The 17900-nt window shown below is 39.2% G+C and overlaps 2 protein-coding genes across 4 annotated transcripts in view; one reads left to right on the top strand and one right to left on the bottom strand.

Annotated features, from left to right (window-relative positions):
- The window catches only part of LOC134817546 (uncharacterized), a 49841-nt gene that overhangs the window by 3300 nt on the left and 28641 nt on the right, over nucleotides 1-17900 (top strand). The window lies entirely within an intron of this gene.
- Nucleotides 1738-9988, bottom strand: LOC134817520 (uncharacterized). Of its 3 annotated transcripts, none has more exons than XM_063826666.1 (11): nucleotides 9680-9988; nucleotides 9413-9484; nucleotides 8851-8868; nucleotides 8462-8568; nucleotides 8079-8190; nucleotides 5646-5734; nucleotides 5051-5192; nucleotides 4129-4282; nucleotides 3890-3986; nucleotides 2258-2699; nucleotides 1738-2143 (listed from the first exon to the last, which is right to left on the bottom strand). In XM_063826666.1, the coding sequence occupies exons 1-10, from the start codon at nucleotides 9747-9749 to the stop codon at nucleotides 2577-2579; spliced, it is 984 nt and encodes a 327-aa protein (XP_063682736.1). In that variant the 5' UTR covers nucleotides 9750-9988; the 3' UTR covers nucleotides 1738-2143; nucleotides 2258-2576. The 3 variants fall into 3 exon arrangements, with proteins under 3 accessions (XP_063682736.1, XP_063682752.1, XP_063682742.1); XM_063826672.1 differs by having other exon boundaries at nucleotides 1744-2143; nucleotides 5646-5725; XM_063826682.1 differs by lacking the exons at nucleotides 9413-9484; nucleotides 9680-9988 and adding an exon at nucleotides 9010-9151.

Genomic DNA, 17900 nt, shown 5'->3' with positions numbered 1-17900 from the left:
TCTCTCCGTCCAGTCCTTAGAATCTGATCATCATCCTTACATCAGCTTCTCTCCGTCCAGTCCTTAGAATCTGATCATCATCCTTACATCAGCTTCTCTCCGTCCAGTCCTTAGAATCTGATCATCATCCTTACATCAGCTTCTCTCCGTCCAGTCCTTAGAATCTGATCATCATCCTTACATCAGCTTCTCTCCGTCCAGTCCTTAGAATCTGATCATCATCCTTACATCAGCTTCTCTCCGTCCAGTCCTTAGAATCTGATCATCATCCTTACATCAGCTTCTCTCCGTCCAGTCCTTAGAATCTGATCATCATCCTTACATCAGCTTCTCTCCGTCCAGTCCTTAGAATCTGATCATCATCCTTACATCAGCTTCTCTCCGTCCAGTCCTTAGAATCTGATCATCATCCTTACATCAGCTTCTCTCCGTCCAGTCCTTAGAATCTGATCATCATCCTTACATCAGCTTCTCTCCGTCCAGTCCTTAGAATCTGATCATCATCCTTACATCAGCTTCTCTCCGTCCAGTCCTTAGAATCTGATCATCATCCTTACATCAGCTTCTCTCCGTCCAGTCCTTAGAATCTGATCATCATCCTTACATCAGCTTCTCTCCGTCCAGTCCTTAGAATCTGATCATCATCCTTACATCAGCTTCTCTCCGTCCAGTCCTTAGAATCTGATCATCATCCTTACATCAGCTTCTCTCCGTCCAGTCCTTAGAATCTGATCATCATCCTTACATCAGCTTCTCTCCGTCCAGTCCTTAGAATCTGATCATCATCCTTACATCAGCTTCTCTCCGTCCAGTCCTTAGAATCTGATCATCATCCTTACATCAGCTTCTCTCCGTCCAGTCCTTAGAATCTGATCATCATCCTTACATCAGCTTCTCTCCGTCCAGTCCTTAGAATCTGATCATCATCCTTACATCAGCTTCTCTCCGTCCAGTCCTTAGAATCTGATCATCATCCTTACATCAGCTTCTCTCCGTCCAGTCCTTAGAATCTGATCATCATCCTTACATCAGCTTCTCTCCGTCCAGTCCTTAGAATCTGATCATCATCCTTACATCAGCTTCTCTCCGTCCAGTCCTTAGAATCTGATCATCATCCTTACATCAGCTTCTCTCCGTCCAGTCCTTAGAATCTGATTATCATCCTTACATCAGCTTCTCTCCGTCCAGTCCTTAGAATCTGATCATCATCCTTACATCAGCTTCTCCCAAGACCATCATCCCAGCTTACTATTGAAAACATGGATATCGGACCACACGTCATCTTGCTACACTTAGCTATACTCGCAACAACTTTAAATTGGTTGAGCCATGAGAATAGTTTAAATATGGATTAGTGATGGAAATATTCATGGCAGATGAGGGTGAGATTGGAGCTCTTGGTTATAATTTGATTTTATACTGCTTATAATTGGTATAATTTGTTAGTATATCGTTTGTATTTTTGGAACAATTTTGCGCTTCCTCTTTTTTACTCCTTAACCCTCATAATTCTGATCAAATGACTTATGAGATCGAAATAATTTGATTTCCAACCAAATTCAAATTTTTAAGTTTTCGTTTAATTTTGATGTTTGTATGCGATAATTTATATTTGTTCGTATTTTATATCCTAAAGATATTATCATAAGTGCTATTATTGCTTTTCTGTTACATGGCTGTTTTATTTTCCTCAATCCAAACAATTTATGCTGTAAACAAGTAATAATATCAATTTTTAAATTATATGCAAAACTTCAAACTATATTTTTAAGATCGTTTAAAGAACAAAAATATTGTTTACGAGTTATGCGAAATGAAGTTAAACTCTCAATTTCAGGCCAGCATATATATATACATCTGGAATAGCACAACTGCTAGTTAAAAGTGTCAATTAAGATGGAAGACAAAAGCAAAATCACATCCAGATTCCAGACAACGAAAAATGTAAGTTTTATAAATAGTTAATTTTCAGTCATTTCATCAACAGTCTCAAAAACAATCATTAGAACCGTTACTCAGCAAACATTGTATTATCCCTATTAGGAATGTGGCCTATAGTGAGTTGCAAGGCTGCTGTATGACATTTAGTTGCAAAGATAACATCTGTTGATTTCTTGTTCCTCATTTGCTGTGTCTTTCTACCCTGAATACAGTTTCATTACTCAATAGTCATTACATTATTGTTATCGTATTGAAGGGCTTAAATCAATTAAGCAGTTAATGGTACAGTATGTAGTTATCACATTATCCATCATACCTGTTTACTGTTAATATGGTTCCTTGGATTATATCCCCGCTCTTTACCGCCACTCTCATTTCATCATTTCTTAGCTATTGCATCTCGCAGTAATTAGAGTTAGAAAATAAGCAGTTAATATTGATACGCTAACCACTTTAGTAGTTGTAAAGTGTGGTCCTTGGGGCTTGGCTGTCCGCAAGTATTCGATAGGACAGGTGATATTTGAAACAAACAGTAACATATTATTGTGATAGGTGAGATGAGTTTTAATGTGATCGTGACGTCATGAGAGGCTGTGACGTCATGAGAGGCTGTTACGTCATGAGAGGCTGTGACGTCATGATAAAGTAATACTATACCGGTTCATGAGACAAGTACACCATTCAGTGTTGTTGATTAGACCGTCGTTGTTGTCGTCACAGATACTAAGTACATCAAGAACACAGTCCCGTGAAATGTACTGAAAAAAGTCAAAACGTTCATTTCCTTCTGGACCAGACGTTAAACAAGCCGAAAATACTTTGTTTTTAAAATCTAAACACTGATAAGAATGATGTTATCTACAGCTGGTAAAGGTGAAGAAATATCTTGGTTTATAAACATACAATACGCTATAACACACATAATGCTCCTACAGTTTATTAAGAAGTTAAGACGACTAACCAGCCAGCGGGCTATAACACACATAATGCTCATACAGTTTATTAAGACGACTAACCAGCCAGCGGGCTATAACACACATAATGCTCCTACAGTTTATTAAGACGACTAACCAGCCAGCGGGCTATAACACACATAATGCTCCTACAGTTTATTAAGACGACTAACCAGCCAGCGGGCTATAACACACATAATGCTCCTACACTCTACAGTTTATTAAGACGACTAACTGTTTATTAAGACGACTAACCAGCCAGCGGGCTATAACACACATAATGCTCCTACAGTTTATTAAGACGACTAACCAGCCAGCGGGCTATAACACACATAATGCTCCTACAGTTTATTAAGACGACTAACCAGCCAGCGGGCTATAACACACATAATGCTCCTACAGTTTATTAAGACGACTAACCAGCCAGCGGGCTATAACACACATAATGCTCCTACAGTTTATTAAGACGACTAACCAGCCAGCGGGCTATAACACACATAATGCTCCTACAGTTTATTAAGACGACTAACTAAAGGTGAAGACGACTAACCAGCCAGCGGGCTATAACACACATAATGCTCCTACAGTTTATTAAGACGACTAACCAGCCAGCGGGCTATAACACACATAATGCTCCTACAGTTTATTAAGACGACTAACTAAAGGTGAAGACGACTAACCAGCCAGCGGGCTATAACACACATAATGCTCCTACAGTTTATTAAGACGACTAACCAGCCAGCGGGCTATAACACACATAATGCTCCTACTGTTTATTAAGACGACTAACTAAAGGTGAAGACGACTAACCAGCCAGCGGGCTATAACACACATAATGCTCCTACAGTTTATTAAGACGACTAACCAGCCAGCGGGCTATAACACACATAATGCTCCTACAGTTTATTAAGACGACTAACTAAAGGTGAAGACGACTAACCAGCCAGCGGGCTATAACACACATAATGCTCCTACAGTTTATTAAGACGACTAACCAGCCAGCGGGCTATGATATCTAGCTCCCCAGAGGACAGGAAGTTGTCTCTAGAGTAGTCGAAACTCTTAAACAACTTTCTCGCAATACCAACGTCACTGAGGGTATACAAGTGTTTTTATATAAGGTTTTAAGATATGAACAGAATGTTGCACATTGGATTGTTGAAGGTGAGCACCACGTGATTTCTCGAAAATAGACGATTTCATGATCGACCGAAAGTTTAAAATATTTAATAACCTCCTGGGTTCGTGTGTTCTGGTGATTCTCCGAGTGTTCTCTATTTTCTTAGCCACGTAGATGTCGTAGTTGTTGGCTCCAGGGAACGCTTTGAACACCTCCTTCACTATCTTGCAGGGGTCACAACTCAACATGGCTATCTTCATCTCCTGTTCTGTTGTTAGGAGCCGGTTATTGTTTCTAAGCTTACAGTTTCCCAGATAAACTTTAGTTAACAGTTAACAGTGTTTTGATAGCCTTACAAAACCAGGGGAGATATTGGTGAACTTTGTGAAATTTCTCAAATTGTCAAAATAAGCCTCTTAATATTCTTAGAATAAGGTAATTGATGGTTCAGACTTGTTCAGACCAAGCAGATGAGGTCTTAATCTGGTTTCATCCAATAGATGTAGTAAAAGTGTGACAAAGGTCAAGAATATCCAGAAGTCTTTTCTCCCGGAGCGAGTTATTCCATATTGGAACAAACTCCCTCCGGACGTCAAGAACTCTGACAGTTTTAGGTTTTAAAGTTAAATTAGAAGTATTTAAGAAAGATATGATTTCTAAAAGTATTACAAATGGTTGCTTTTTTTGGAATGTTTCTAATGAAGTTTTAGTAAGAATTGAAGGAGCCAGTTATGTCAGTAATAAAGAGAAACATAACAATTATCTTTGGTTCCATCCTTATGTGGCAAAGAAGCGTTTTATAAATCTTTATTCCACTGGGAAGTTTTTAAAATAGGATAATGTTTTTGATAATATTGTTTTAAAATATTGTATTTGATAATTAATTAATGTTGGTGGAGAAATATTTATTATATATTTTTTCACACAGTGCGATGATATTTTGTAGACATGTGTGATGATGTGATGCCATAAATTTTACTTTACTTTACTTTACTTTAGAGTCACGAAAAAGAATGTCCTGTTTTAAATAACCTACCACAATTGAGGTCCTCCTCCTGGCTGACAGGCCTGGGCTGAGTTATATTGTTGTTGGTGTCAGGCATGACACACCAACACTGCAAACCATCCGTCATGTTGCACTGGGTCAGCGCGTACAGGTTCATGTTGCTTTCCAGGCACTGGGATCAGAGCTTACTTCAAACCAGTGGCGTAACGAAAGGCCCTGCTGACCCCACTGTGCAGGGGGGCGCCGTCTTAGGGGGGCGCCAAATCGTCGTTTGAATGTGGGACAATTTCGAAAACTTAACTAAAGTACAAGCAAAACTGCGCGTTTTGCTTTAGATACACACTTTTTTAGAGATTTTACCGGCGTATTCTCTAAAATCACCTAATTTGTTCAATTTTAGGGAGGGGCACCAAAAGGGGAGGGGGCGCCAACAGGGGGGCGCTTTTTTCGGCAGGGGGGCGCCAACAGGCAACGTTACACCACTGCTTCAAACACAAGGGCATTTCTTTTATGTATGATTAAAATTAAACAGCTTGAAATTTGTTTAATATTTCTGGGATATTGATGTGCACCATTGTGTCAGAACAAGCAAAATGTTGTATTTAACGAGTTTACATGTAAATACCTTGGGAACATAACCATCTGACATCATTCCAGTAGCTTGTCTGAGTAGGGTCTCGTATCTTCTTTTAGCGCAGGTCTCATCTGGGGCAACTAACATTCTATCATTTAATTCTTCACTGCCAATCTACTTTATTTATATGCCCAATCTATTTCATCAACAACGAGGGTCTGTATATAATATGCATACATAACATGAGGTCGGGTCGCTGGGATGGAGAGCAAAAGTGAACTACTACTTTAAACTAAATTGTGTTAAGGGGTCGTTCACATATTATGTAATCACTTTTTGAACAATTTCTACCCCCCCCCCCCCTCGGTAATTGGTAATTAGTTTAATACACAGCTATTGTGTCAAAATTACAGCGTAATCATTTGAACCCCCCCCCCCCCCCCCCTCGGCTGATTACGTAATATTGAACGACCCCTAAGTGAAGTTTGTAAACTAAATAGTGAAGTACTACTCACTAAATTGTGTGAATTAAGGAGTGAAGTAAAAAGTGAAGTACTACTCACTAAATTGTGTGAATTGAGGAGTGAAGTAAAAGGTGAACTACTACTGACTAAATTGTGTAAATTAAGGAGTGAAGTAAAAAGTGAACTACTACTCACTAAATTGTGTGAATTAAAGAGTGAAGTAAAAAGTGAAGTACTACTCACTAAATTGTGTGAATTAAGAAGTGGAGTAATAAGTGAAGTACTACTCACTAAATTGTGTGAATTAAGAAGTGAAGTAAAAAGTGAACTACTACTCACTAAATTGTGTGAATTAAGGAGTGGAGCAAAAGTGAAGTACTACTCACTAAATTGTGTGAATTAAGGGGTGGAGTAAAAAGTGAAGTACTACTCACTAAATTGTGTGAATTAAGGAGTAGAGTAAAAAGTGAAGTACTACTCACTACATTGTGTGAATTAAGGAGTGAAGTAAAAAGTGAAGTACTACTCACTAAATTGTGTGAATTAAAGAGTGGAGTAAAAAGTGAACTACTACTCACTAAATTGTGTGAATTAAGGAGTGAAGTAAAAAGTGAACTACTACTCACTAAATTGTGTGAATTAAGGGGTGAAGTAAAAAGTGAAGTACTACTCACTAAATTGTGTGAATTAAGGAGTGGAGTAAAAAGTGAACTACTACTCACTAAATTGTGTGAATTAAGGAGTGGAGTAAAAAGTGAACTACTACTCACTAAATTGTGTGAATTAAGGAGTGGAGTAAAAAGTGAACTACTCAGAGTTGAAAAATACGTATTTTACGAATTTTATAAAATATCAAAAATACGTTAAATACGGCGTATTTTATTTTCGTTGAATAAAATACGTAATAAGTGTTATTGTACCATTGATAGCTCCAATAAAATAATTAGTACTATTGCTTTATATAAATTTACGATTTTATCAAAACTCGCATAGCTCTGTCGTTTTTCACCTCGCATATGACTTCAGAGTACTGGGCACGTGCTATACCAAAGCATTAAAGCGTTGAAGTTAAATAGAAATGTGTCTGAAAAAAATGCAAACGAATGACATAACTTTAGTCTTTGAATGAAATTTCAAGAAAAACGTATTTTAGCGTATTTTTGACGTATTTTATTTCTAAGCAAAAATACGCAAAATACGGCGTATTTAAAAAATTATCTCACGTATTTTTCAACTCTGGAACTACTACTCACTAAATTGTGTGAATTAAGGAGTGAAGTAAAAAGTGAAGTACTACTCACTAAATTGTGTGAATTAAGGAGTAGAGTAAAAAGTGAACTACTACTCACTACATTGTGTGAATTAAGGAGTGGAGTAAAAAGTGAAGTACTACTCACTAAATTGTGTGAATTAAGGGGTGAAGTAAAAAGTGAACTACTACTCACTAAATTGTGTGAATTAAGGGGTGAAGTAAAAAGTGAAGTACTACTCACTAAATTGTGTGAATTAAGGGGTGAAGTAAAAAGTGAACTACTACTCACTACATTGTGTGAATTAAGGAGTGGAGTAAAAAGTGAAGTACTACTCACTAAATTGTGTGAATTAAGGAGTGGAGTAAAAAAGAACTACTACTCACTAAATTGTGTGAATTAAGGAGTGGAGTAAAAAGTGAAGTACTACTCACTAAATTGTGTGAATTAAGGAGTGAAGTAAAAAGTGAAGTACTACTCACTAAATTGTGTGAATTAAGGAGTGAAGTAAAAAGTGAAGTACTACTCACTAAATTGTGTGAATTAAAGAGTGGAGTAAAAAGTGAAGTACTACTCACTAAATTGTGTGAATTAAGGAGTGAAGTAAAAAGTGAAGTACTACTCACTAAATTGTGTGAATTAAGGAGTGAAGTAAAAAGTGAAGTACTACTCACTAAATTGTGTGAATTAAGGGGTGAAGTAAAAAGTGAACTACTACTCACTAAATTGTGTGAATTAAGGAGTGTAGTAAAAAGTGAACTTCTACTCACTACATTGCCCCTTGTAGAGTATCTTGATAGATGTGTTTGTCTCACACTGTTCCCGTCGGTATTCACATAGCGTGGTGTACGTTACGCCGTTATCTCCACAGAAGTTAGTCGACTAGAGGGAGAATGGAAAATCAATGCACTATCACAAATATTCAGCAGTTGATATGCAATAATGAATAACTGAGTGTTGAGTAACCACTGAAGGAAGCTGGTGAAGTGTTACTAATTATTATTAATTTTTACTAATTATTACTGATTATTTTTACTAATTATTATTACTAATCATTATTAATTTGTATTAAGTGTATTATTAGAGTATGCTATTGGGGTCTTGTGGGTAAGGGGGGGTCTTTTACATTTGGATTTTGGAGGGATCTTATTACCTTATTTAGGGATCTCCGGGAACAGAAGTCACAGCAGCAGACGTAACCAGCGTTGTCAAGACGACACTTGCCCGTCTTTCTACAATTATCACCTTCAACGTTACACTCTGCAAAGTTATTTGTTGACTCCTACTGCTCTACAAGATTTATAGCGCTTTCAATTTCAAAATAAGTCTGTAGCATGTCTTTGTTAAGTGTTCTCTAAATTCACTAAGATAAAGGCAATTACAAGTAAAGTTTTTCGACGATTATTTGCCCTGAAGGTAACAAATCAAATAAAAATCCGCGACTACTATACAAACAAGTGCATGGTATGTTAAAGTTTACATGTAATATGTATTGTAACATGTATGGTTTGTGGCAGAAGTTCATTAAATCTGGTTTCTTACCTTTCGTTGCGTAAACATCTGAAATAGAAATAGTATTATGATAAGATTTATCTCAAATTTGTGTTTCTAAAACGAGTTATCACTAAAATTAAAATAATCAAATGTGTCACTCGAACCAACCTTCAAAAGACTCTTCAATCATTCAAATAAATCATTCACCTGCATTTCGAAAACACAATACAGTGCAGAGAATAAACAATGTTTTAGGGCGAAACTGCGATAACCTACATTTAGACATGTTAAAATGGGAGAAGTTGTCAAGCGTGGCTTTTAGCGCCATCAAAATACGATAACAGCAAACGTAGTGAATGTAATTTGAGAATTCTTGAACTTCTGGGTATTACTAGACTACTGTACGTGCTATACTCGAAAGAAGGACTCCGACTTCCGATAGTTTGAGACCTGTTTCTAATTAAGATAACAATTATACATGCCTATTGCCTACTAGTACTTAAATCTAGTCAATTCTGCCAATTCCACTGAGTTTTGTCACAACGGCTCGTCAGTCGTTTTGTTTTTTTCTTCATGAAATAAAGAGAATAAATAATAAATGTTGACTTACCGAGTGCATTGTGGCACAGACCCCCATTACCTGCGAGAGAGCGTCTCTCCTCTTCAACCCCTCTAACGAATGCTGACCAAATAATTGCAGTTTAAAATATTTATTCCTCGTAATACTTCCTATTTAGTTTAACAACAGCTATCTGCTAAAAATTGCCTTAATTATGGATCATCTTCCAGTAGCGATTACTCATATTCATTTTATCGATATCAATAATTTTGTTCACTTAAATTGTAAATCATCTGAATCCTACCATCTGAATCCTACCTTTGGGCTTGGCCATGGCAGTCCATGCCGTTAGTGTGCATAGGAGCAAGAGTGGGGGCGTGCGTGGCATTTTATACTGCCATGGCTGAAATACGGGTCCGGTCACGGGTTACTAGACAACCACCGGTTACAACCACCGGTTACTACGGGTTACCACCGGTTACTAGACAACCATCGGTTACTACGGGTTACTAGACAATAGACCTTGTCTGGCGACTGACCGCAGCAAGTGACTGGTTATAGCACAATAAGATAATGAAACGATACTAGGCTGTGTTCAGACTGACAGTGCCGGGGAAAAGTGTTGACCATTAGAAGGAGATGCATAACTTTTTGTAGTAATCAAATCAGATTAAGTTGTTTGTTAAACAGCAGCTAAATATAACTACATAGTGTGTCGAACTTTATTAGAGGGAACTGCCTGCTACATCTCTCTCCCATTTTCAGGATGTTTCATTAATTTAGAAGGGATAAGTGGTCGGTTTAGTTTCGGGAAGTAAGCTATATCATTATCACTTATAGGGCGGGACCCGTACACTGTCCAAACTACCCGCACTAGCCGTACACTGCACCTTTTATTTACATTTACAACAAATTTCAGGGGATTTAGTAAACTTCTGTGACCTGCTCATTCATTGCTTCTATTAGATTCAGAGTGAAAGCGAGAGTTTACACTTTACACCATAGAGCTGGTCGACTAAAGAGCTATAAAATTGTGGGATACTGGGATATTCCGACCGATAAAGATAACCAAATAACCTAAGGAAAATTGATAACCCACAAGACTGATAGCTACCAGCCTCTTCAATACCAATTAATTTTCATAAATCGCATCGAAGGTAAGGTATATTGAATCCTAAAGTTAGACAACGTAATGCATTTTCAATAAAACGGAAAAGCTCTAAACTCATAGGCATGGCGTTTCAACGCAGCATAGTATGCGTTTTTCGCATTATATGCTGCTGCATATAATAATGCAGTTCAGCACGTCAAGTGGAAGCCTTAGTTACAAACTTTTGGTGAAGTGTGTGATGTCTTTAATTTTATTACTTCTAAGGAGGCCGCGCCTGCTTTTTCAGGATAAAGTCACGTTTTCTCAACTCGACTTTCTGAGCTGACTGTGTGACTGTATGTGACGGGCCATTATGGTGTGTAACCATGGTGTGTATTGTGTAACCATGGTGTGTAACCATGGTGTGTACACCGTGTAGTCTGTCATAATTGGCAACAAAAAACAGTTTCCTTCTACTTCTTAGAGATTGTCTGCTAGCCCAGGGACATGCCTCTTGTGGGAGGCGGGGCCTAGCCCTGCATGCCTTGTTAGATACCTTTTCAACACGTTTTCTCTTTTAACAAGCACTTTAGAAACCCGTGTACCCCATTGGGTGGTTAATATCTATCAATATTTCCTTGATGATTTAGAAAAATTTGGTTAAATCATAATTCGTGTTAAAGTTTAACGACAACTTTAATAGATAATTTACAGAATTAAGCCTGTTAAATTGCCTGTTTAACATTTACCGCCTGGCGGTACGGCCACAACAAATGGTAAAACATATAAGTGATTTCCTAACCCTAATTCTAGTTTCTTTATCGAAAAATTGATAAAACAAGGTAATTCTAGAAAAACCTGATCGGCTTTCGCCAAGCTTTTTGTCCATTGTAATAACATATATCAAAAGGAATTAAACATTTGAATAAATCGCATGCACCGTGTTATACCGCCACGATAAAGTAATAAATCTAAATCTAATTGTAAAACACGTTATTGTCTATTATACGATAAACGTGAAAACAAACTAACAAAGGGTTTATAGTCTCATCAATAAATTTCTCTACTGGTCGATTGATGTATAGGTTTTCCGGTTGGAACGTTAACAGTATTTGTTAATAGCCCGGCTAGTTTGATTGAAGTTTAAGTTGTCCGGTAGGGAAGGTGGAAGCCCTGACCCACTCCTCCTCCTCATCCTCCTCTTCATAGACTGGGTTTTGAACTGTGAACTGAGGTCCTAAACCACAAAACATACTACTCGACCTCTTCACTTCCAACTTCTTCCCATCTATCAGGCGTATCCTCTCTTTAGTCATGACCAGTATCTTGTGACGCCTCTGGAGAGTCTTGTGCTGTCTGATGATTACAGCTCCGACCACTCCCCCTGTGGTGAGGAGTGCTGTGGCTACTGACAACAGAGTGATGAACACTCTTCTCTCCGTTCTGTCGTCTGATAAATGCTCCTGGTCCGGGTCTTCTGCAGTCGAACCGCCGTCTTTTCCTGTACGTGGTTTATTCTCATCCCCTCCGTCTTCAGTACGTGGTTTATTCTCATCCCCTCCGTCTTCAGTACGTGGTTTATTCTCATCCCCTCCGTCTTCAGTACGTGGTTTCTTCTCATCCCCTCCGTCTTCAGTACGTGGTTTATTCTCATCCCCTCCGTCTTCAGTACGTGGTTTCTTCTCATCCCCTCCGTCTTCAGTACGTGGTTTATTCTCCTCCCCTCCGTCTTCAGTACGTGGTTTATTCTCATCCCCTCCGTCTTCAGTACGTGGTTTCTTCTCATCCCCTCCGTCTTCAGTACGTGGTTTCTTCTCATCCCCTCCGTCTTCAGTACGTGGTTTTTTCTCATCCCCTCCGTCTTCAGTACGTGGTTTTTTCTCATCCCCTCCGTCTTCAGTACGTGGTTTCTTCTCATCCCCTCCGTCTTCAGTACGTGGTTTCTTCTCATCCCCTCCGTCTTCAGTACGTGGTTTCTTCTCATCCCCTCCGTCTTCAGTACGTGGTTTCTTCTCATCCCCTCCGTCTTCAGTACGTGGTTTCTTCTCATCCCCTCCGTCTTCAGTACGTGGTTTCTTCTCATCCCCTCCGTCTTCAGTACGTGGTTTCTTCTCATCCCCTCCGTCTTCAGTACGTGGTTTCTTCTCATCCCCTCCGTCTTCAGTACGTGGTTTCTTCTCATCCCCTCCGTCTTCAGTACGTGGTTTCTTCTCATCCCCTCCGTCTTCAGTACGTGGTTTCTTCTCATCCCCTCCGTCTTCAGTACGTGGTTTCTTCTCATCCCCTCCGTCTTCAGTACGTGGTTTCTTCTCATCCCCTCCGTCTTCAGTACGTGGTTTTTTCTCATCCCCTCCGTCTTCAGTACGTGGTTTTTTCTCATCCCCTCCGTCTTCAGTACGTGGTTTCTTCTCATCCCCTCCGTCTTCAGTACGTGGTTTTTTCTCATCCCCTCCGTCTTCAGTACGTGGTTTCTTCTCATCCCCTCCGTCTTCAGTACGTGGTTTATTCTCATCCCCTCCGTCTTCAGTACGTGGTTTATTCTCATCCCCTCCGTCTTCAGTACGTGGTTTATTCTCATCCCCTCCGTCTTCAGTACGTGGTTTCTTCTCACCCGCTCCGTCTACTTGCTCACCACTTTCATCCGGCTCAGTATTGTCGTCAGAGCTGTCATTAAAAACACACAGTTTTGTCTCGGTCAGATCCTGTCTGAGGCAGTGTTTACCGCCTAACCTGCTCCTATTTCTAGATAACTTGCCCACACCTTGTGTGTGCAGGAAGTCAATACCAGTCTCCACACATGATGTCCACCCCTCCCACTCTGCTGTCAGACAATCCTGCTCTGCCCTGATTGAACTTACGAGCACGACCAGGACGAGCAGACAAATGTTACAAGTTATCTTCATTATCGCTGTAAAGGCACACAACAATGATATCTGTACTGTTAAAATCAAAGGTCTGTACAAATGACAGTGGTTTATAATCTAACACGGAAAATGTTCACAGGGTCAAATGTGAAACCATTTGCTGGTGACATAATTACTCAGGAGGTTTAGTCACGTTTGTAATTTGAATCTGGTGCACTGCTGCATACCCGAACATCCGGCCATTATCATCATGTAGGTTTCTAGTGCAATACAACTCCTGATTTCAGTTGGTTGTCGGTCAACGCCCGATACCCAGTTTCTAAATATATATTCAGGGTGTATCGAGGCCCCCGAAGTGACTTATGTTTTGGAATTACTCTTGTTATGGACGTATATTATCGTCTACAATCAACAATGCAATGCAAATGTGCAATTCATTATAAAATCCCTCATCAATACTCTGTATTTTATAACAAGACTAACCGCTATTATTGTGGTAATCTCGTTTTCAGTACATTTTGATTTAACCAATCAGTCGATGTATTTATCAATCTACCGATTTAGCACCTTGTAAAATTCTTACATCTTCGTACTGCGTACGCTGCATGCAATTGTATGGTTTCAATAAGGTTTTCCTTGTAGCGCGATGCAACCACACGTATGCAGATCGGCGAAGGATTGACATCGTGAATCAAGGTTTTCCATACGCTGACAGGATATTTTGAATAATTTTTCTTGAAAATATGGCGAAGAGACATAGACTTAGAAAAAGTAACTAAAGCCAAATAAACTGTCCAGGAAACAAGTAAAGCTAACGTGATATTTTGACGATCGTACTTATAGTTATAATTATGTATGTACTTGGGCGAAACGAACTTGTAATTTGACTTTTTGACTGAAGTTAAACTTAAACAGTCAATGATATTTGGATTACTTTTGAAATTTTCATAATCACGATTTGAAGGACTTTTTGTGATATTGATAAGAAATGATGTAAATAATGAAGCAAAATATTCTGAAATATTACGGCTACTCTTACATAACTGAATTTGAATAATATTGACTTATGGACTATAAAAAGTCAATCATTGTGGACTCTACCTCGATTAAATGTATCTCGTGCTATCCACATTAGATTACTTTACCTGGCCTGGGGACCTCAGGCTATCATGTTCATAAACATGTTCATAAACATGTTGTTCCGCCGAATATAGTTGATACATGTTACGTATCCCAAATATCAGAGATATTTGGCATGCAACGTATGTCAATTTTCATAATCACGATTTGAAGGACTTTTTGTGATATTGATAAGAAATGATGTAAATAATGAAGCAAAATATTCTGAAATATTACGGCTACTCTTACATAACTGAATTTGAATAATATTGACTTATGGACTATAAAAAGTCAATCATTGTGGACTCTACCTCGATTAAATGTATCTCGTGCTATCCACATTAGATTACTTTACCTGGCCTGGGGACCTCAGGCTATCATGTTCATAAACATGTTCATAAACATGTTGTTCCGCCGAATATAGAGATTAGGCGAAATGACAGGCTGCACTGAGCGCGGCCCAGTAATGTTCACATAGCCAGGTGTCTACGCTACTGCAAGCGAGAGGGCTCTGGTTAGAGCAAACAGTAATGGACTAATCAGCTTGCTGGTCTATGGCTCACTTCTCTCGTGTATATGCGAATGAATTATTGAATATTGAGAAATAGAAGGAGTATGGTTTTGATAGTGCATAGTGGTACAGGATCGAGAGAATGGTGCAGCAGTTTTGAGTCTGCAGTTGCTCTAACCAGAGCCCTCTCGCCTGCAGTAGCGCGCGACGCAGTACGCGTAGACTGATGGCCAGGTGAAGTGTTGTCATACGTTGTATGACCCGCCTGTATCGTCGAAAACTCTACAGTTTTCGACATCGAAGAAGTCAACATACAACGTCAAATAGTCTAGAACCTTCTAAATGTGACTCTACCGTACACGCGGTAACAATTAAGTATTGAATCTATCATCTCGCGCACGCGAGTTCTTCTCCTACAGTTGCAGTTTGCACCTGAGATTTCTCGCGAATCTCGCAATTCGGATGACACCCACTATAGTGAAGCGGCAGTTGGGGTCACCGCGTGATATAAGTGAAGTGTTGATTCACTATGTCAACTATGCGCGACGCTACGTCCAGTAGTGCATCGCGCTACAAGGTGAAGTGCAGCAAGTAATAATGGTAATTGTGAAATGGTAAGAATGAATAATAAGTCATTGACCATGGACGACAGGAATTTCTTCAAAACTGAGACATGCATCGGTTCAGGAACAAGCAAAGGTTTGCATCCAATAATCCGATCGCCCAAATTTTTGAAAAGACTACAGCATATATAGTAGTAGTATACGTATTAAAACACAAATTCAATTGTTTAGGGCTTGGCTTGGGTTTGGGTTGGGTTACTGGGCGGGGCTCAGCCTGTCATTCCGCCGAATCTCTATTCTATATGTTTATGAACATAACAGCCTGGGGTCCCCAGGTAAGGGTTTGTGGTTAAAGTTACGAATAGCTTCGGGGTTATGGTTAGGGTTTATGTAAAACTGTTTTGTCCGGCTGCAAAAGTGCAAAACCCAAAACACATCATAATTTTTGTGCGAGCGAATTAGTAATTATAAAAGCCGGAAAGGTTGACGGATGTTACTCGTCTAAATTTCTTCGAAGTAGCGCGCGCCGGGCCTTAACAGGTGATACTCGTAAAATATCTGTTCCATATATTGGACCGTCGACGAGTCCAACTCGGCGCGCGTCCTGGTAGGTTGTAAACCTACAATACTATTACTGGTAGTGGGGGTGCATTTTTCAAAGTTTCTCTATAGGATGATGATTAATCACTTTTGACTTAATTACACGTGACTTATATTACTTTTGCACGTTCTGATCTGTGCATGTGGCCCTTGTCATACGTTGTATGACCCGCCGCGCACGAGTGCGCGGCTCCCCTGTATCGTTGAAACTCTACAGGGGTACTATTATAGTGAAGCGGTACTATAGTGTAAGGAACTTAATATCCTTCCACTCTCGGTAAGGTTTGATTACAAGGATATATTATATTTTCATAATATTTTTTATGACATGTCAGTTGTGACATTTCCACCTTACTTACGACGTTTCATGGGAAGTAGGTTAAGGCGATCACATCTAGACGATCTCAGTATGATTAGTGACATTTCTCCTCAAGTTCCACAAAACCTTACATCGTACCAGGCAATGGTTCAGTTTAATTATGGTAAGGGCACAGCCTGTCAAAAACCCTTTTTGCATGATCCGTCGACACCGTCTGAAGGTGACTGCATAATAACGGATCAACGTGGAATCAAACGTTAATAAGCTTGCAGCTTCCGATGTCAATGTATTCATCCTTACCTGGTGTCGCATGCTTGAACTGGTTTTGGACCTCTTCATGCTTTTAATTTATTTATTATTGTTATTTAGTATTATGAGCTGATGTGTACATATACATAACATACGGTATCTAAAAATTAAGCGTATAGCGAGCATATTTAAACAATTTTCAAGCAATAATGTATTGCAAGCAGCTTCAACTTAAATATCGCATAAAAATCATTTAACTCAAAACTAAAATTTTATTGGAATATAGGGAAAACTAAAATAAAATTAATGTCAGACCCGTCGCCACTCTCAGCAGTCAACCAGGGCTCATAAAAGCTTAACAGCGCCTGGGTCCGTTTACCAACTGTGCTAATGTGAGTGGCGGTGTGGTAAGACCCATTTTTAACAGCGTGAATATTTATTAAATACAAGCGCGCTAGCTGCTAGCATACTTGTTTCATTTAATTTTAAATCAAATTTATTCGGATATATATTTATTGATTATGTATTGAATTGGTGATAAATAATAAAATTGTCTTTTCTCAAAAAAAATTGTCTTTTCTCAAGCCAGACCAGATGTTCAGGCATATCTAAGTCTTACAGCAACTAGTGTTTCGGTGTCCCTTATTTTGTTTACACGCGGTCACTTGTCAAGGCATGTAAGGTCATTCGGCGATATTTTCTTTGAAATAAAATGATGTATTTGTGTAACAATTTGAAAGTTTATTGATAAAAAAAGTGAAGCGACAGTGGGGGTCTTAACGGGTGATACTCGTAAAATAGCTGTTCCATTTATGTATAATATGTATACAGGACCGTCGACGAGTCCAACTCGGCGCGAGAGGCAATTTAGATGGTATATATTTGAGATAGAGTACCACATTGTAGGTTTACAACCTACTAGGATGCGCGCCGAGTTGGACTCGTCGACGGTCCTGGTAGGTAGAAATACGACTCAATTACGGCAAAAAAGTGCCGTAGATGCTGATTGGCTGAGACGTTTGCGCCAATAGGAGAGCTTATATTTTGTAGGTTTACAACCTACCAGGACGCGCGCCGAGTTGGACTCGTCGACGGTCCAATATACGGTTCCAATATATGGAACAGATATTTTACGAGTATCACCCGTTAAAGTACCACACTGGCCAGAGGTACTCGGATGCTGTAGGATACATCAGAAAGCGCCTTCGCTTTGAAATCCGAAGA

Source organism: Bolinopsis microptera, chromosome 1 (genome assembly GCF_026151205.1).
Source record: "Bolinopsis microptera isolate Bmic1 chromosome 1, MBARI_Bmic_1.0, whole genome shotgun sequence".
Lineage (NCBI taxonomy): Eukaryota > Metazoa > Ctenophora > Tentaculata > Lobata > Bolinopsidae > Bolinopsis > Bolinopsis microptera.
This window is presented reverse-complemented; position numbering and strand designations above follow the sequence as displayed.